This window comes from Primulina tabacum, chromosome 6, assembly GCF_025594145.1.
Source record: "Primulina tabacum isolate GXHZ01 chromosome 6, ASM2559414v2, whole genome shotgun sequence".
NCBI lineage: Eukaryota > Viridiplantae > Streptophyta > Magnoliopsida > Lamiales > Gesneriaceae > Primulina > Primulina tabacum.
The window spans coordinates 2,573,368-2,593,211 of NC_134555.1; the positions used below are offsets into that span (position 1 = coordinate 2,573,368).

Here is a 19,844-nt window from a genome sequence, read left to right on the forward strand (position 1 = left end):
TTTGGCAAAAACTCTGTTTTTATATAGATATATATAGATTTAAGGATGGAACTGATCCAATAAAAAAAAGGTTAAGGGATGGGGAAGATAGAGAGTTGGGCCTATGACGTCAATGATATGGGCATGAAATTGAATTAATGGAAAATAGAGTTGGTTCAATTCAACATATGTTAGGTCTGACCGATACAAAAACCACATACAATATTGTAAACATGCTCCAAAAAAAAAAAAAAAATCAAAAGACGAGTGCGCTGAGCAGCTGAAATTTTGTCAAGGATGTCAGAGGTCACGAGTCTTTGTTGAAATTAGACTTGGACTTAACACACGATTGTTCGAAAAGAAAGATTGTTCAAATACATATATATATATATATATATAATTTTCAAATATCTAATATAACTTATTTGAAACATTTAACATTCTTACATAGATAAACAGACGGTGCTGTTCCCAATATATGTTTAACTCAACCTCGATTAGGTCCGATAAAAGTTACGCCAACCTTGGAGATAAAATTCATAGTTTTTTTTAGAAAAAAGTACACAATTGCAAAATATTTTTATTTAAACACCACGACTATTCTGAAATGTTAACCACTACTACATAGAGTGAGATTCAAATTCGTGCAGGTGGAAGGAATAAGTGGCCCTCTTATTTTATTTTGGAAGATTGGGGGCCGATAGGTCAGTTTTTACAATTACGTAACATCATGACACCAGCACATCTACGCTACATCCACACTAATCTGCCGACGGTTTCAGAACATACCCAAATAAAACAATGGTCACATGAAAACTCTTGTGAGACGGTTTTATGAGACATATCTTTTATTTGAGTGATCTATGAAAAATGTTACTATTTATTGTAAATATTGATAAAGTTGACTCGTATCACGAATAAAGATTCGTGAAACTGTCTTACAAGAGATACTCATCGGATAAATTGTTATTCCATTGAATGATTTTTATTTTCCCGGAAAAGTAGTGGTATCTTGTGATATTTTTAACATCGAAATTTTAGAATATAACATACATAACATTTTTGTTGTTATTTTCTGGTGATTGATGTTATTAATTTAGTAATTATAAATGAAATCGTATGAATAATGAGTATTTCGTAGCCATGACACCTTATTATAAGCAATAATTGTTAGTTTGGTATGGAGATCAATAATAATCTATCCATAGACTTGGAGGGACCACTTCCACGACCAGGGAAAAGTCTATATCTGGTTCTGTCATAACAGCTATGTTTATGTCTCATTATAAATATTTTCATAACCGGACCATGATCGAATCGAACTATTTTAATATAGTGGTTCAATCGGTCACGTAGAAACACTGTTATATATATAACAAAAAATTTTAAATTAAAAACAAATTGTGAACCGGTCCGACCGATTATCGACCAGTGAAAAGGTTTTTGAACGATGTTAAAACAAACTCGTCATCGGTTATTGATTGAACCACCTAAACCAATCCGGTTGTGAAAACTATGCCCATGCACACGTAAGTGATCATGCAAATTGAATCATACTGTTAAATACTTGTTGAGATGAATGTGGGCTTTGTTAAGTGGGCTGTGTTTACTCGACCATCTCTTGTTTATTTTTAAAAATTGAAGATTTTTCTTTAAAAAAAACTTTGATTTGTACAAATTGAAAGAAAATGAAAAAAAAAAAATCATAATATACAATTCTTCCACAATCGTTGATATGTATAAACAAAAAAGGAAAAAAAAACTAGACAAAAATGAGATATTTATTACTATTTTAATCAATCAAATGTGACATATTATTTTTATCAATAATCACTTTATATTGTCTCTAAATTTTAATAATCACGTTATAAATTACCAATGCACATTCAATCCACAAAAATAAACGCAAAAACATCCTAGTCAAATACTTACGTTTGGTTTGCGGAATAAGAAAATACAGAATATATGATGTTGAGATGATAAATCAATATATATGAAATAATATAATGATCTATAACTCTAATCTTTCATAAAACTCGAGTCAGACTCTTCATTATCGTATGAAATTGTCTACTTTGGATATAAACCTTTAAGAATTTATTTTAGGTTTTGCAAAAAAAAAAAAAAAATCAATATCAATGAAGCCATATACAATGGCCGATAAAAGTACTACTTCATCGGCCAATTAGATCCCCGATAAAAACATGAGCTTTTTCAAGAAATTGGACAAAATGCTTACCAGTATGTCAGCCCTTTAGAATTTCAACGGTCCCAACAGGCAACAACCACCTCCTCCGTATCGCGCGTCTTCTTAAACTCATCTCGACCTACATTAAATACAACTTTTTCACCCACTTCTGCAGCACAAACAAATGGGCTACTGGATAAAATGCTGAAACTCCAAGAATTCAATATACCAACTCCACTTGCTGTCATGCACCATGGGTAAGGTCACTAGGTGGTTGCGTTCACTACTGGGGCATAAAACCTCACAGCCGGGATCATCCTCGAAGAAGAAGACGGGAAAGTGGAGTATCGCCAAATCCGGAGATCATATTTCTGCTGAGAGGAGCGTTAAGCGGTTGCAGTTTAAGAATGTGATTCACGACCCTTCCGCCACCGCCAGTCTGTATGCTGAGGCGGTGGACGATGACAAGCATGCAATAGCCGTGGCCGCCGCCACGGCAGCGGTTGCGGAGGCTGCTCTGGCTGCCGCTCACGCAGCGGCTGAGGTGGTCAGGCTGACCCGTGGCGGTGTGGGGGAATACGTTAACCTTGACCGGCGTCGCATGGTCGCTGCTGTTAAGATTCAGTCGGCATATCGTGCGTATTTGGTTAGTAATCTGATTTTCTTGGTCTGTGATAAAAAAATTGGAAAAAAGTATGACGTTTCTCTAATCCATGTCAAACGAAAAATTAAATAAAATTGATTTAACAGTGGTTTCGTTTGATTTTAATTAATACGTATTTTTATTTATGTATATTGTATTTACTTTGAGTTTTTTATGCATCTTAATTCCATTCGAGTGTCAAGGAAGTTTAGTTTTGTTATACTCACTGATATTATTTTGGTGTAAAAGATTTACATAATTTTCTAATGAATTTTTGGTACTAGACTATCGCAGAAGTATTCGTATTGTCTCGGTTGACAGTACTCTCTCGGTTGACTCCACAAACGTTTACCTACCGAACAAATCAAATATTTATTCCTTTTTTCTGTCATAATTCAACTGGTGTTATCAATTTTAAATGTCTTTCATTTCATGTTGCGATATAAGATTAAAATCCCTTATTATTTTTTAGAATAATCAGTTTCCATTTTCATGTCTTGTAATATTTCGGAGACACGTTTTTGTCTGTTCATCTTTTTCATTCCTTATATTTTTGGCAAAAATGCGAAGTAGACATATAAATTTATTAGACCACAGGAAAAAGATTGGTGAAAGGGATATATAATTTGAGTGCACGATGGTAGGTGGATATGACAATTCACCATCAGTAGAATTGATATCCATTTCCTTTTGTTGCTTTTTACAAAATTCTTGATGCCCTGTTTTCCACTAGTGGAGGAATATAGACACTGCTTTAGATAGAACAGTTTTTCCGTCGGTCAAATTTGAAAAACACGTTCAACGTTTAAAATCCCCTGTCCATCGTTGGCGCGACCACGATGTTTGCAGGGGGTGGAGCCAATATTTTGTTCGAAAATTGGAACTTTTTAAAAGTGTTGTACATAAAGATTCAAAATATCATGATCTTTCCTCTACAAGATCCACCCCTCATCGTGTTTGTGAGCCACTGGACTCCCCTTTATAGCTGAAACACGGTTAGGCATGTGGCGGAGCTGACCCCGTCCCAGATATAAAGTCGACAGAAATAGTTAACTGAATTACACATTTGCAGCTCACAGCCCATTCCTTCTTTTCTTTGTGCATATAGGAACAATCCAGTTGATGTGCTTATTTGAATGGTAGGTTTTCCTACCTTTCCCAATTTATCTCTCTTCATCGGAATGGGAGGATAATGGATTGAATCCGGCGGAATATGTTTCACTTTTTATATTCGAGCTCAAACTCAAAAAGTTGACTTTGTGCTTGAATTCAATTCGACATAGAGTTTAGCGTGATGTTGATTTGTTTAGATTCAACTTTACTATCAAGCTCGTTATATAGAGATTCGTGTTATATATACATAGTCTAATATTGTTTAATTTCAAATATTTATAAAATCTTAATGACAAACTTGTCAAAGCTCTAGAGCCATTTGGCAAAACATATCGATCTCAAATCCACCTTGAAAAGGTATCTGGATCTCTTTGAACTGGTTTCTGGTTCAATAATCTTGAATAATAATCAAACTCGATTGAAAAACTTGTGGACCGGATTGATTTATTTACAAACTTTTAAACCCGAACCCGAACAAACCTATGTTTTCGAAAACTAAGCGTTACTCTAGAACTAGATTGATTAGTTGGCTACCACAAAAGATTTCCCTTCATATTATGCTCTATTTAGTCTGGTTCCATTTTCAGAGGTGGGTTAGTGCAATTAGTTGCCAAGCTTTACGAAAAGGACTTGTCTTCCAACTTAGCTACTCGACCTACTTTCTGTGGCCACTAGTTTTACCCATCTAAAGATTGGTCCCCTCGGTATCCAAACTGAAATAACACTTTACTATTTGTGTGCTGTGAGTTCAGTGATTTACTTTTTTTTCCCTATATGTTTTAGGCTAGGAGGGCGTTCCGGGCACTCAAGGGTCTGGTCAAGCTTCAAGCCCTGGTGAGAGGCCGCATTGTCAGAAACCGAAGCACAGTTATGCTACATCGCATGCAAGCTATGGCTCGAATCCAAGCTCGAGCCTCTACACATCGATCTTACGTGTCAGAATCTTCAACTCCTAACACCAAGTTCTCCAACAACTGTCATCTAGTGAGACTGCTTATCTTTTACACGAATCAATAAAACTTTTATTGCTGCTTGAATCCAGTTTCTTCACTGTGTTCGCTCCCACTGTTAACTTATTTGCAGGGCATTGGCATCGTGAATCACACGAACAAAGAAATTATGTCAAGTGGGTTCAAACAAAGTCCATCTCCGCGGAAGGTATCTACTCAAGTTTCACATTCATTCTTTGCTAGTAACAATTTATTAAAATTAATGAACGCATCATCTGGATCCATGTGCAAGCAGCAGCGTAGTTCAAGATCACGTCTAGACAACAAAGAAAGCTCGAATCTAGGTTTCATTTGGTTAGATCAATGTATGGAACAACCTACGCGAAGCAATCACAAGAACAGGTCTCTAAATGTTTCCCACGATGGTTACGCAAGTGATGACAAGATTCTAGAAATAGACACATGGAAGCCTCGCCAAAACATCAGACAAATTAATAGAATGTCACCGGTGTCTGAATACTTCTCAGCATGGAATAACACAGAGCGAGAATATAACAAATGTGACTCCATGTCTAGACTTTCATCAAAACCTCAAAACCCAAATCCAAGTATATCTTCAGAGGAAGTCTCGTACATACGATCTCCATTGTTTGTCCGAGAAACAGACCTGCCCGCATCGTGGACTGCTGAAAATAGTCCAATTGTTCGCCATGCTTTGTCTAGACTTACAAGCCATAGCCACAGAAAACTATCTTTTACTCCCACGAGGAAAAAGTGCTCGAGAAGTTTGGTAGACAACTACTTTGGTCATCCTAACTACATGGCAAATACAGAGTCGTCCCTCGCAAAACTCAGGTCTCACAGCGTACCCAAGCAGAGAATGCAGCCCGAGGAATTTGGTCTAGGTGGGCCGCTTAATCCGGTTCTTCGGGAGAATGATGTTAATTCGGAAAAAGGGTTCGATATTAAACTGAGCTCCACACGTAACGTCAACCAACTCTAGCGATGGATTTCCATCGTCGTCTACAATTCATCTCCCATTCGAAGTATCCTCTCAAAATCCTGGAGAAAGACATGTTCGTTGGCAATATCGTTAGTTCCCCAATAATGAGTCCCATTTTCATGTTTTATCATCAAGCATTTACCTATACAAACTGGGATTCTTGCTTTTGCTCTTAAATTTCCACGTGTGGATTTGTATCGAGTCTGAATTCCTTTACTTCAATAAATTTCACGACAAGGTTGTTCACCAATAAACAAAAAGAGTTATTTGAATATATTGTACGTCAGACAAATCCTACTTTAAAATTTGTTAGAACCCTCTGTCCCGCCTTTCGATACCTCGTGAAACTTCGGATTTCATTAATTATGTCCATTAGTGTTGTGTTTTAATTTCTACAAAAATTATTTTCAATTTTTTTTTTTCCTTAGTAACCATCAAATCATCGGTGGAAAATGGTTGGAACACTCACCGTCATTATCATTAGATGTGCACTGAACAAACGTTTTAGCTAACATAATAATTTATAAATCAAGCTAAAGAAATAAAACGTACTAAAAAATAATGTACAATAATTTTGCTGGTTGATCTACATATTGCATTTTTGGTAAGATTAGTACTCATTTGATCAGTTTTGCTGCCCAACGTTGATTATTAAAAATGAAAATTATATAATTCCTTAAATCTTTCGTACCCCTTAACGTCATGGGTTCTTTTCATACGTTAAATCTGTATTCTTACACGGTGCACTCGGTAATATGTATTAAGCACGTTGATTACAATTAATACATGCATTTTGATCCATGGACGGATTTTATTATATTTAAAATAAAATAGAGATTTAAAAAGACATAGTATGTTATTGGCTCATATTTGGAATAATATTCTTTAATAAATTTGGTTCTCGTGGACACTTATTGAATATAACGCGAGACAATTTGTTAATTAGTGATATCCTTGGAAGAGCCCCGGTCATGGATGATCCGGGATATTAAATAGCAAAACCGGATCATTGTAGGATGACTGGAAATGGTTCGTGAGTTGCAAAGCAAGTAAGTACTCGGGAAGTCATCCACCTAGACAACTAGAGGCCCGAGCTCTCGGGCAAATCCCCCGGCTGATGACTCACTACCTGGGAAGCCTCGATAATAGTGCCGCACTCGAGTGCGAGAACATGTAAAATCTTACCTCGATTAACGTAACTGACAGAATCATACTGATTTGAAGTGATGGAAATGACACGAAGTTGATGTGACATGACTATAAGTGATAGGTGAACACTTATTTGATGTGATGGAAAGGACATGAACCGGTAGACTAAATGGCTTGGGTTGCATTATCCATTTTGATTCGCTCATTTCAGATCAATGTAATGGAACTGTAATTGTTAAGTTTGTGCACAGTCAGAAAACATATGATTTGCAGCTTGAGCTCTCTTTAAGTGGCTTACTTATTTATGTACTGTCTGAACTAATTGTCTTGATCCAATTTTTTCAAATTTTAAATTACAAACTACAAGAAACGATTGGATCTTGAAACAATTTAATATCGTTATTTATCAATCATCTAAATTTAAGATAATAAAAAAATTATATTTTATCATTAAAGTGAGTCAAAGGTATTTGAATAAAAGAAAATAGTGCTAATTTGGCAAAATTGTTTTTTTTTTTTTTGCATGAAAAATATTATAATGCATTTATTCAAATAAAATAAGTCTCAAAACTTTTAAAAGGTTTATTTTTTTATGTTTTATTCAAGGAACCATATCTAGCAAGCATTAATGAATTAAATTTAATAAATCTTGAATGTTATGTCTTGTTGTCAATATATTTCTATTCTCGAAAATGACAATAATTTACAAAATTAATGCCTGATACACGTGAAATTTCCCACAATTTATCTTAGGTTGTGCCTGAATTCAAAGATTTGAATTTTTAGGAGGATTTTAAAATCAAATATTTCATTATTTAAAATCATTGGTCACTAGATTGAAAAAACTATACTTGGACAAACACAATATTTCAAATCTTTCATTTTAAGTTTGAGCTCAATAAATACACTGAATTTAAAACCAAATCCACTCAAATCTTTCAACAAAGATGCAACCTTATATCCGACTCACTAACTCATAATTCACAAATCGGTAAAAACAACAACAACAATAATTATTATTATCCTCTTTTTTCTCGTAATAATAATAATACTATTATTATTATTGTTATTATTATTGTTGTTATTATTTTCTATTATATATAATACTTGAGCCTATTAGAGGGACATTAAAATTATTTTTTCAAATTTTCCCTTTATATAATATAGATTATAATTTGGCACAATCGTTAAGTATGTAAAAATAATGATCATATAAGTGAAATGATAATATAATTTTTATTATTTAACTAAGTACTTACTTTTATGTCATTTTCTCTGATTACGAATGAACGCGAGGGAATTAAAAATTTGTAGGGATAATTAGGAATTGACAACGATCATATAATAGATTTGATTTTATGTATATATTAATAATTTAAAACAATTTTTATCAAATTTTATTTTAATTTTTCTCAATTAACTATTATACACATGATAAATAATTTTTCAATTTCCTTATATCATTTTAAATATAAAAATAATAAATAAATCAAATATTTGAAAAATTATATTATATATATAAATAATAACTAAATTAATGTTTGCAAAATAAAAATTCTATTACATCTAATATATAATACTAAATAAATTATATTATTTTATTAGTCTAGGCGTGATCGTAATTGTTATTAAATAAAAACTTGTGAAAGACAGTCTCACGGATCGTATTTTGTGAGACGTATATCTTATTTGAGTTATCAATTAAAAATATTACTTTTTATGCTAATAATATTATTTTTTATTGTGAATATCGATAGAATTGACTCATCTCACATATAAAAATTAGTGAGACCCTCGTATTAGTAATTGACATTGAATCAATGGCGTGAAACCCACTCGCAGTAAGACGAGAGTGTGGGGTAGGGATATAAATGAACCGAACTGTTCGCGAGCTTTTCGGATCTCAGCTCGTTAAAAAGCTGGTTCGGGCTCGTTCGTTAAGCTTATCGAGCCGAGCCCGAGCCTTATTTTGGGCTCGACAATTTTGTTGAGCCGAGCTTGAGATTAATGATGTTCGGCTCGTTAGCTCGTGAACATGTTCGATAATAGGTTCGTGAGCTCAAAATTGAGCTCGGCTCGTTTAGCTGGCTCGTGAGCTCGAGCTCGGCTTGTTTAAGTGGTTCTCGAGCTCGGGCTCGAGCTCGACTTGTTTAGGTAGATCGTGAGCTCGAATTTGAGATAATTAATGAGTTATAATATTAAAATAATTATGTATGATAAATAATAATAAATTAAAAATTATATTAAAAATGTGAATGTTATGGCAATAATGGCATATTCCCGTAACCTCATCCTCATCTATTCCAAATCCCAAACCCTATTCGGCTATTCCCGTAACCTCACCTATTCCCCCCGAATCCGCGCCTCCCGACCTCCGTCCGCCGTCGCCGAGGGTCTCCGGTCGTAGCACAGGTTCGGTCGACCATTATCGAAGCAGAAATCGGTATATTTGAGCGTGTATAGGTAGCGAGACCCCTTTCCCGTCCACCTCTAAACCGCGTACGATTTCCGACGATTCTCCGTTCTTCCGCCGACGCCGAGGGCTTGAAAATCCTTGTACCGTCTGGGTCGACTTTGATTGAGGCGTGAATCGAGAGTTTGGAGATCATATAGGTCGCGAACCCTAGCTCTGATTCCGGTTTGGTTTCATCTCCAAATATAGTGGGCAAAACAATTAGAGACAAAAGTTCAAAAGTTTCAGCCTCTCAGGTGTGTTTGAATATTGCTGCTACGACAATGAATTTAGTCTAGTTAAGAAACTCATATTGTCATATAGAGTCCAGTTTCTGTTTAAAACTCTGGCTGAATGAGATTTTCTTGTTTCCCTTAACGTTTGTTTTTGTAGATACAGTATGTTTCTGTATTCTTGATTACTGCAATGAGGGTAACAGTAACTAGTTTATTTCACCGTATTAAAGAGTGTTTTCTGTACGAGCTGGGTGGATTGGTTGAATGCAATATTATGAGTATTGTAATCTATTGGTACTAATTAATGTATTTATTGTTGTTCATCAGCTCCAAACATGTCGACTCCAAACACATCATCTGCTCAAGAATCATGCACAACTCCTGTTGTGGGAGGAGTTCAACCAAGTGCAAATGATACCAATGAAACTTCTCAAAGCAAGGCTGTGCTTGAACTTGATAATATTCAAGATGAAGGTGATAATCCATATGCCCCAAAGAAAAGGAAACGCACATCTCCTGTATGGATTGATTTTAAAGAGATTATTCTTTCAGATGGGTTGATAAAGGCTGAATGTATTCATTGCAAACATCGAATGACATATACTAAGTCTGGTCCTACATCACATTTACTTAGGCATAACAGAAGTTGTATAAGGAAGCGGATGAACGAGAAAGGACAAAAAAATATAAGTATAAGCACAACCATGTCGGAGTCAGAATCTGTTAATGCAGTGCAGAATTTCATATACGATCAAGCGAAGATCAGGGAGATTGTCTCTCACATGATTATTGTTCATGAATTGCCATTCGTCTTTGCAGAGTATGAATTTTTCAACTTACTGATGAAGAATTCTAGTCCACATTATCAAAAAATCAGTTGTGCCACTGCCAAGAAAGATTGTATTACTTTTTATGAAATAGAGAAAAAAATTAGTGGCAGAATTAAAGGACATAAATAGGGTCAGTGTGACTACGGATTTATGGAGGTCTGATCAGAAAATTTCATATATGGTTGTCACTTGTCATTATGTGGACTCCAGTTGGAATTTGCAAAAGCGGAATTTGAATTTTTGTGATGTCCCCCCACCTCATACAGGTATAGTTGTTTGTGATGTGTTGAATAAGTGTTTGGTTGAATGGGAAATTGAAAACAAGGTGTGGACAATCACAGTTGATAATGCTACATACAATGATGTAGCTATTCGGATGTTGAAAGATAATCTCTCTTATAAAAACAATCTTCCTCTCGGTGGAAAATTGTTTCATGTGAGATGTTGTGCGCATATCTTGAATCTTTTGGTACAAGATGGCCTTTCGGAGATACACAATATTATTTCCAATGTGCGTGAGAGTGTGAAACACATATCTGCCTCAGAGTTTCGTCTTAATATTTTCAGTGAAATTGCAAAACAGTTGCAATTATCTTCAAAGAAACTAGTAATGGATTGTTGCACTAGGTGGAATGCAACATATTGCATGTTGTCTACTGCTCTAGAGTTCAAGGACGTCTTCCCAAGATATCAACAAAGGGATCCTACTTATAACACTTTGCCAAGTGAGGAGGATTGAGAGAAAGTCCGTGTAGTTTGTTCTTTTCTTCAAGAATTTAATGAAGTTACCCACATCATTTCAGGTAATAATATTAAACTTGAATCTTGTTTCTTAATAAAATTGTTTATTGTCTGAATATCTAATATAGTTATCTACATTTTTCAGGTTCAGAATATCCAACTTCAAATTTGTTTCTACCTGAACTTTATAACATAAAGAGGTTGTTGAATAATACAAGTATGGGTGAAGGTAGTTTCATGAAAGATATGGTTAACAAAATGAAGACTAAATTCGACATGTATTGGGGTCACTGTAACTTGTTAATTTCTATGGCAGCTGTATTAGATCCAAGGAATAAGATGAAATTGATTGAATGGTGTTTTCCAGAAATCTATTCTGAAGTTGATGCAATTGAGAACATCGTTACAGTTCGTGAGACATTGCGTTTGTTGTATCGTGAATATGTTGATGCTCACACAAATAATGTTGCTGAAAAGGATGTTTCAGGTGATGCTCAGAAAGAAAGTTCTAGTGTTTCAAGTATTGTTAGTGCAAAAGGAAAGGGTAAAGTGAGGACAGCATTTGCCAACTATATTAAGAATGTTGATAGTGTGGAGCAAGTGAAGTCTGAACTTGAAGTGTACTTTGAGGAAGGGGTTGTATTGTGTGAAGAAGATGATGAATTTGATGCATTGTCATGGTGGAAAATGAACAACTTAAAGTTTAGGATTTTGTCAAAGATGGCATGTGATGTACTATCAATTCCAATAACTTCTGTCGCTTCTGAATCGGCTTTCAGCGCTGGTGGTAGAGTTATTGATTCATATCGTGCCAATTTGGGAGTGGATACGGTTCAGATGTTGCTTTGTGCAGAAGATTGGTTACGTGCCCGGTACCAAGTCAAGAGAAAAGAAAATGTAAGTAAATTGATATTTAATTTAATTGTGTCTTTATTAGATATGTGTTATTTTCTATTAATTTAGGTTGGTTAATTCTAACATTTTGAATTTTTGTGCTTGTATGTAAAAGGAAAATTCGGGGCTTAAGGAGATTCATTTGAATTAAGGTCATTACCATCGAATGTTTATCATTGAATTGGTGAAGTTTGTTTGTTTGTTTTAATTTAAATATCTTTTATGTTTTATCTTGTTGAATTCCTATTAGGTTGTTGAAGTTGGGTTCACGAGGGAGCGAGGCAAGAACAACAAGCTCATTCATGCTCTGGAAATTCTTTTATGTTTTATCATGTTGAATTCCTATTAGGTTGTTGGGTCTAATTAAGTTGTTTTTTTCTTATTTGATCATTAGAAAAAAGAACCGATCCCAAAGAAACTTATTACTGTACCTTTAACAATGTAAGTAGGAGGAATATTCAAAACAGGACTAATTCTAACACCATTGACATATGATCTGCTGGAACTCTTCTTCAAATAAGGCCTTTCTGCTGTATTGTAATAAGGGTAGTATTGAATTGGAGATGAATGTAGATTTGAAGATTCTTTCATTGAATGCCGCTTCTGCATAACTTTGTGGTTTAGAGTTGGATTCGGAGCAGAAACGAGCTCGCTTAACGAGCTTGTTTAACGAGCCGAACCCGAACCAGGCTCATTAAACAAGATAAACGAGCCATTAACGAGCCGAGTCCGAGCTTCATAACTTCTGAACGAGCCGAGCCCGAGCTTCATAACTTCTGAACGAGCCGAGCCCGAGCTTCAAACCAAAGGCTCGTAACGAGCCTGAGCCGAGCCCGAGCTGAGAAAATAGTTTAACGAGCCGAGCCCGAGCCTGATACTGTTCGGCTCGGCTCGGCTCGGCTCATTTACATTCTTAGTGTGCGGGCGTACCAGACACGCAAATTTTTTCAAAAGTGGGACCCCCGGTGAATCCCACCTGTACACACCTGTTGTCAAATAGTATAATAAATTTATCCCCATTTCGTACTTTATGACACAATTTTTCTTTTGTAATAAATTTTGCTTTTTTTTTTTAAATTATAAATTTGCATTTGCATGTGTTCTTCCAAAATCGTGATTTCGATTTCTTCGTGGATCTAGAGAATTGAAAAGGGTCTCTCGATTAACAAAGAACAGAGAGAAGAGAGAGAGAACGAAAGAAGCCAAAAAAAAAGAATCAGAGAGTTCACTGTCGCGACTATATATGCGCCATCGAAGTCCACAGTAAGTCAGCTCTCGCCTGCTTCATTTGCTCATTAAATAATTGTTTCGAGGGAAAAAAGGAGGCCCACAAATCTGGATTTTTTTGAATTTCTCTTTTTCTGCTTTGTCTAATTATTATATATTGGTGAAAAAGATTTGATGCGTGTACTGATTTCATGATTTCGGTATCTTCTATTCCATGATTTCGGAAATCGGAAACCGCGATTGGTAGTAAATAAAATGGAGAGAGAGAGGCTAAGGAATCAAAAGTGTCGTTTTCTTTTGTTGCGAAAGATGTGTTTTCTGGCTTTTTGTGTGTGAGTGAGTGAGATTTTGAAAAGTCCGTATTTGGCGTGTGTGAGGTTTGTATTTGTATGGTTTTCTTGTTTCTCCAGAAGTCCCTTCGTCCATTAATTGTTTCCGTTGAAATCGAATGCCCTTTCTTTTCCTTCTTTATTTATTTACTGGGGATGAGGAGTAGGACAGCTAGAATAGTCGAAATCTAAAACTTTGGTTAAAGATTAGAGAAACTAGGGTTTTTCAAGGGGGCCCTGGAGAAGTGGAGCTAGTACGAGACTGTAATAAGGGAGCAGCGTTGTCTTTTACCAACCCGTTTGTTTATTCTTAAATTTTGTGGGAGTTGGGTTGGTGAAATACATTCATCGCCTTACATTGGGGTGAAAATATCCGGAAGGCTAAAAGAACAGTGAATGCTTGTGCTATGGGCTGTTAGGCTTTAGCGTGTGGTATAAATGTTGCTACATGGTCATTTATATGATTTTAATTCTGAGGAAGAACTTGCTATCTTTAGGTGGAGAGTGATTAGATGAAACCTTGGGAATTACAGCCCCGTTGGTTACCTTATTTATGTAGAGAATCTGTAGGACAATACAAGTTCGAGTCTTTAGCCTATCTCTTGGTAGAAGAGCAAAAGGGGTGGCCTTTTCATTTATTTCTATATTTATATTTGTCCACTTTGTTTGATGAGTTTTGGGGATTTCATTTTGAAAAATAGCAGAGGTCTAAGGGACGACAGTGGCATTGCTGCAATGGTTGCTGATGGTTTATTCAACCCAAAGTCTAATAACTCCATGTCTTATCCTCTGCAGATGGTTCATTCATCTTCTCCTCAACTCATTTTCAACTCTTCGCCGCTTTCTCTTGCCCTGGTATGTCTCATTTTCCCTCTTCCTTTCCCCCCTTGTATATGCACTAAGAAAATGTGTTTCGGGTTCTGAATTCTTTGTCTTTTACTTCTTTTTTGGGTTCATATTCTGGGAAATGTCTATGTTATAGTTGTTGGTTTTGTGCTTCGGTAATATGTTGTGGGATTCTTGTGCAGCAGCCAAAGAGGGAGAATACTGCGGAAATGGGGTTGATGGGGAAAGGTTTTGACAATAATTTAAGTGGAAGGACAAAGGAGGATGAGTTTGGGAGCCCTTCAAGCGATAACTTTGAAGCTGCATCAGGGGATGATCAAGAAACGCTTGAAAATAAGTCATCAAAAAGGAAGAAATATCACAGGCACACGCCTTTTCAAATTCAAGAACTCGAGGCGTAAGTTTTCCTCTTTTTGATCCAGTATTGATAAGTTGTAATAGTTTTGGAGTAATTATCAAATGGTATGCTTGCTGAATTTTGTTGGTTGCTATAGTTGTTTCAAGGAAAATCCTCATCCTGACGAGAAATCAAGATTAGAACTAGGAAGAAGACTAGGATTGGATGTTAGGCAGGTCAAATTTTGGTTTCAGAATAGAAGGACTCAAATCAAGGTAATTTATCAATGTTACAGCTTCAATTTTATTTTAAATTCACGGTGTTTCCATCTATAAAACTGCTTCATGAACAAGTACACTGATTTAAAAATTGTGATTCAGACCCAATTAGAACGTCATGAAAATTCAATCCTAAAACAAGAAAATGATAAGCTCCGCATTGAGAACATTACCATGAAGGAAGCAATGAGAGGCCCAATGTGCAACAACTGTGGTAGCCCAGCTATTCTTGGGGAAGTGCATATTGAGCATCACCATCTAATGATCGAAAATGCACGTCTGAAAGATGAGCTTAACCGACTTGGAGTCTTGGCAAACAAATTCTTGGGTACACCTGCAGGTTCAATGCACCCTGTAATGGGAAACTCAAGATTTGATCTTGGTGTCATTAGGGATGGATTCTGTGATTTGAATTATACGGAATCTCAATTGCCCTTGGGACTTGATTTCGGCGATCGAGTTTCAAGTGATTTCCCTCTTGGGCCCCCAATCGGACTTACAATGGGCATGAATAGTATTGATGTTCCTTACAACAAATCCGTGTTTCTTGATCTGGCATTGGCTGCAATGAATGAGCTTATAAAGCTGTCCCAACTAGACAGCCCTCTATGGTTCCGAAGTTTGGAAGGAGGTGGAGAAACATTAAATCTTGAGGAGTACAGAAAGACATTTTCGCCTTGCACAGGTGTGAGTTCCAGTAATCTTATGACAGAAGCAACAAGATCTACTGGTACAATAATTCTAAACTGCGAGGCCATCATGGAAACTTTATTGGATGTGGTAAGTTGTTGCGTCTAGTTTTGTTAATATACGAATTAGTTCAATTTATACCCTGCATGAATTTATTGCTCCAATCTCATGGACATGATTTACTTTAATTTATGCAGAATCGTTGGACAGAAATGTTTCCATGGATCATCGGCAACGCCTCAATTCTTGACTTGGTTTTTAGTGGCTCCGGTGGAAAACGAAACGGGGTACTGCTACTGGTATGGTACTCCGCCCTCTCCCTACACCATTGTAAAACGAAAGGAAAAGATGAAATAAAGATGAAATTAATTGCTCTAATTATATTTGATGTTCAGATGGAAGCTGAATTCCAAGTGTTATCACCTCTGGTACCTGTTCGGCAAGCAAAGTTTCTTCGTTTCTGCAAGCAGCATAAGGAAGACGTTTGGGCTGTCGTTGATGTGTCCATTGACACCATCTTCCAAAATCCAAGCTTAAATGCATCTGTCAATTGCAGGAGGCTCCCTTCCGGTATAGTTGTGCAAGATATGTCAAATGGTAGTTCAAAGGTATTCGAGACCAATAAAAATTTCATCTGGATTTTCTTGTTTACATGCAACGCTGACCAATTTTTGTCAGCACGTCTAATTAATTTCAGATTGTTCTCTTTAGTTCTATAATGCAGAAATTTTTAGTAATTGGATATTCATCTTGGAAGGATCAAGGATTACTACCTCCTTAGAATAACCACTCTGGGATAGATAATATTACTGTTTAAGCTGAACAGATGATATTTCAATTCTCATCCCTTTCCACAACACTAATCTGTTTTTTCATTCTCGGACTTGGTTGAATGTGGTGATGGAATTTCTCTCTTGATATTCAGATGCTTTTGATTATCTTTTCTAAAATTGTGGTTAAATATTGATAAGCACTTCATATATTAATGTGACTGTAAAATCTTTCTTGCTACAAATTTACGTTCTTTAAATTTGCTTAAGATGTCAAAAGTTGATCATCTTTCTATTCACTGTTTCATTTTGTTAGATGTCATAATTTATTTTTTATTAGGCATTAAAAGTCTTATAACTTTGAAAAGCAAATTTCAGGTTACCTGGATTGAGCACACGGAATACGATGAGAGTGCTATCCATGAAATCTACAAGCCATTACTTCGATCCGGCATAGGTTTTGGCGCCCAGAAATGGATTTCAATCCTGCAGCGGCAATGTGAGCTTGCTGCTACTATCACGTCTTCTACTGTCTCCGCAGAAAATAATTTGGGTACTATCTGTGCACCTTTTGTGCTTCCTTAATAATAATAATGCAGTATACTAACACGTTTGATGTATTCCAGCACTTACTCTGAATGGTAAGAAGAGCTTAGCAAAACTGGCACAACGAATGACTCGAAACTTCTGCACTGGTGTTTGTTCCACGGTTCACAAGTGGGAAATAGTGCAATCTGATATTAATACTGATGATACGAAGTTGGCGATACGTAAGAGCTATGGTGACTTGGGGGAGCCGTCTGGTGTCATACTGAGTGCTACTACGACTGTTTGGATGCCGGTGTCACCAATACGTTTGTTTGAATTCTTACAGGATGAAAAAGCCCGAGTCCATTGGGATGTCTTATCCCAAGATGGGCCGACACAGCAAATTTTGTACATCCCCAAAAGCCAGGAGCCTGGCAATAGTATTTCTATCCTCCGAGGCAATGTGAGACACCCTTGCATTGAATTCAACTTGAGAACTTCGTAAAATCTTTCTTTTTTTGAAATTTGATTTGATCTTGACTTGGCAGGCTCCTCCTACCAGCCGAAACGGGGTGCTGATTTTGCAAGACACTTTCTTTGATACTTCAGGGTCACTCATAGTTCACGCAGCTGTTGAAATTGCCGGAATGAATATGGTGATGAGTGGGGGAGATTCTTCCAACTTGTCTTTCTTGCCTTCTGGATTCGCAATTTTACCTGACTGTTTCCCGGATTCCAGCAAGCCCCCTAGTGCCAATGAGAGTGGTGGTTCTTTTCTGACTTTAGGATTCCAGATACTGGTGAACAACCTGCCAGCAGCCAAGCTAACAATGGAATCCATCTACACCATCAAATCCCTCATTGCTCGTACACTTCACGGTATCAAAACTGGACTCCATTCCAACTGATGCCCCCGTGCACTGAAAAAAAACCTGCTCCTGGTTGATATGGAAGTCAAAACGGGCGTTTTTGGGCATGGGTTCAAGTCAAGAACGAACCCTCTGGTGAACCTGAACCTGGTTGCTATTTTTGTGGTTCGGGTATTGACTTAAATCTCTTGCAAGACCAAGTTGTTGCTTGTATTGAATTATGTTTGCTTCTTGTTGTTTAGGAAGACAAAAAGATGGCCGTGAATTATTTTGTTGGTTGATCTTTAATTCATTGTTAGTTGAACCAACTGGGGTGAAAAAATGTTTTTATCTATTATAGTTCTGTCCCGATTTCATACTCCAGCCATTCCTTTTTAATGTTCAGCGCAAATGATTGACCCCAAACGTGGTTGATTTGTAAAAATATTTTTTTTATTTTTATCAACATTATTCAATGTTTAGATGATCATTTAATTCATACTTAAAAAATATATAAAAAATCATTAAATAAAAAAAATTAAACTTTTAAGTTTTAAATGTAAAAAAATTATTATTAGAAAATATTAAATTTAAAATAAAAAAAAGTCAACAAGCAAGTATCATATATTATATCTATACTTCTATACTAAGGTTGAGTCTAATAGAGACAAAATGGACACCGATTTTTTTTCTCATTTTGCCCTTATATCATACCAATATTACAATTTTGTTTTTTGTTTTTTGAAATTTTAAAAAAAACTTTTATTTTTATTTTTTAAAATTCCAACAATTCAAATAATACTTTCGTTTCTTGATAATTTGTCAAATTTCACTTTAATCTCTCGATAATTATAAAAAAAATTGTACATACACGAACCATGTGTGCAGAGTAACTAGTGTATACAACGCGTGAGAAATTCAGATTCTTCATTATATCATCATTTTATTACCTCCAATCATGTTCCTTCTCCTGCTTCTTATTAATTATGTGGTAACTTAACTATTCAAATATTCTGCTGTCGGGCATAACTTATTTTTTTTAAAAAAAAAATTTAATTTTTTTTCAAAAATCCTTCAAACATATATCAAAAACAAATATTTAACTCCCCGAGAATTATCCAAATTTACTGAATAGATGAATATAAAGTTAAATAATAATGAGTTCAATTTTCTTACCAACATCTTTCCGGTTGAACGCTCAAATTTCTATTGGTTTCACATGAAACATAAATAATTATGACAAAATTCGTGTGAGACGGTCTCACGGTTCGTATTCTGTTAGACATATATCTTATTTGAGTCATCCATAAAAAAATATTACTTTTTACGGTGGAATAAGTAAATGATTAATAATTAGAGTGATTAAAAAATGAGATATATGAATTAATATTATGGTGGGATAAATAACATGATGTTTGGTATGATTTTAAAATAATGGATTAATTTTGTAAATTTTATTGTAATGACCAAAATGCCCCAAATGCTAATTAAATATATATTCTTAAAATAACTGGATAGATAATTAAATATTTATAGTTATAATTTACATTTATTAAAATTAATTTAAATATATTTATTAGAAATAAATTTGTAAATATGTATTTACTTTAATAATTAAAATAACAATAATATTTTGAATGTTAATGTTAAATAAAATTTTAGTAATAATTACGATATTATTGTTTTTTTTAATAATTATAAATATTTTTAAAATAATTTTATAGATAATTAAATATTTATAATTATAATTTACATTTATTAAAATTAATTTAAATCATTAAAAATAAATTAAAATTGAAAAAATATTTATTTC

The 19,844-nt window shown here is 35.2% G+C and overlaps 4 protein-coding genes across 11 annotated transcripts; all 4 read left to right on the plus strand.

The window, feature by feature from the left end:
* Window positions 1–2,169: 2,169 nt before the first annotated feature.
* LOC142548675 (protein IQ-DOMAIN 24-like) lies at window positions 2,170–6,140 on the plus strand. Its single transcript, XM_075657144.1, has 4 exons — window positions 2,170–2,813; window positions 4,707–4,907; window positions 5,007–5,081; window positions 5,169–6,140. Exons 1-4 carry the CDS (start codon window positions 2,421–2,423, stop codon window positions 5,874–5,876), a joined length of 1,377 nt encoding a protein of 458 aa, XP_075513259.1. The 5' UTR covers window positions 2,170–2,420; the 3' UTR covers window positions 5,877–6,140.
* Window positions 6,141–10,048: 3,908 nt separating this feature from the next.
* Window positions 10,049–11,282, plus strand: LOC142548363 (zinc finger BED domain-containing protein RICESLEEPER 2-like). The gene is made up of 2 exons (XM_075656661.1): window positions 10,049–10,533; window positions 10,754–11,282. The coding sequence occupies exons 1-2, from the start codon at window positions 10,049–10,051 to the stop codon at window positions 11,280–11,282; spliced, it is 1,014 nt and encodes a 337-aa protein (XP_075512776.1).
* Window positions 11,047–12,552, plus strand: LOC142547997 (zinc finger BED domain-containing protein RICESLEEPER 2-like). Its single transcript, XM_075656372.1, has 4 exons — window positions 11,047–11,346; window positions 11,430–12,181; window positions 12,294–12,330; window positions 12,429–12,552. Exons 2-3 carry the CDS (start codon window positions 11,504–11,506, stop codon window positions 12,327–12,329), a joined length of 714 nt encoding a protein of 237 aa, XP_075512487.1. The 5' UTR covers window positions 11,047–11,346; window positions 11,430–11,503; the 3' UTR covers window position 12,330; window positions 12,429–12,552.
* A 692-nt stretch (window positions 12,553–13,244) lies between these two features.
* On the plus strand, window positions 13,245–18,381 carry LOC142548676 (homeobox-leucine zipper protein HDG1-like). Of its 8 annotated transcripts, none has more exons than XM_075657147.1 (10): window positions 13,245–13,441; window positions 14,530–14,589; window positions 14,763–14,977; window positions 15,075–15,192; window positions 15,298–15,975; window positions 16,083–16,184; window positions 16,281–16,493; window positions 17,034–17,208; window positions 17,282–17,646; window positions 17,732–18,381. In XM_075657147.1, exons 2-10 carry the CDS (start codon window positions 14,530–14,532, stop codon window positions 18,089–18,091), a joined length of 2,286 nt encoding a protein of 761 aa, XP_075513262.1. In that variant the 5' UTR covers window positions 13,245–13,441; the 3' UTR covers window positions 18,092–18,381. The 8 variants fall into 8 exon arrangements, with proteins under 8 accessions (XP_075513262.1, XP_075513265.1, XP_075513263.1 ...); XM_075657150.1 differs by having other exon boundaries at window positions 14,766–14,977; XM_075657148.1 differs by lacking the exon at window positions 13,245–13,441 and adding an exon at window positions 13,475–13,782.
* Window positions 18,382–19,844: the final 1,463 nt, after the last annotated feature.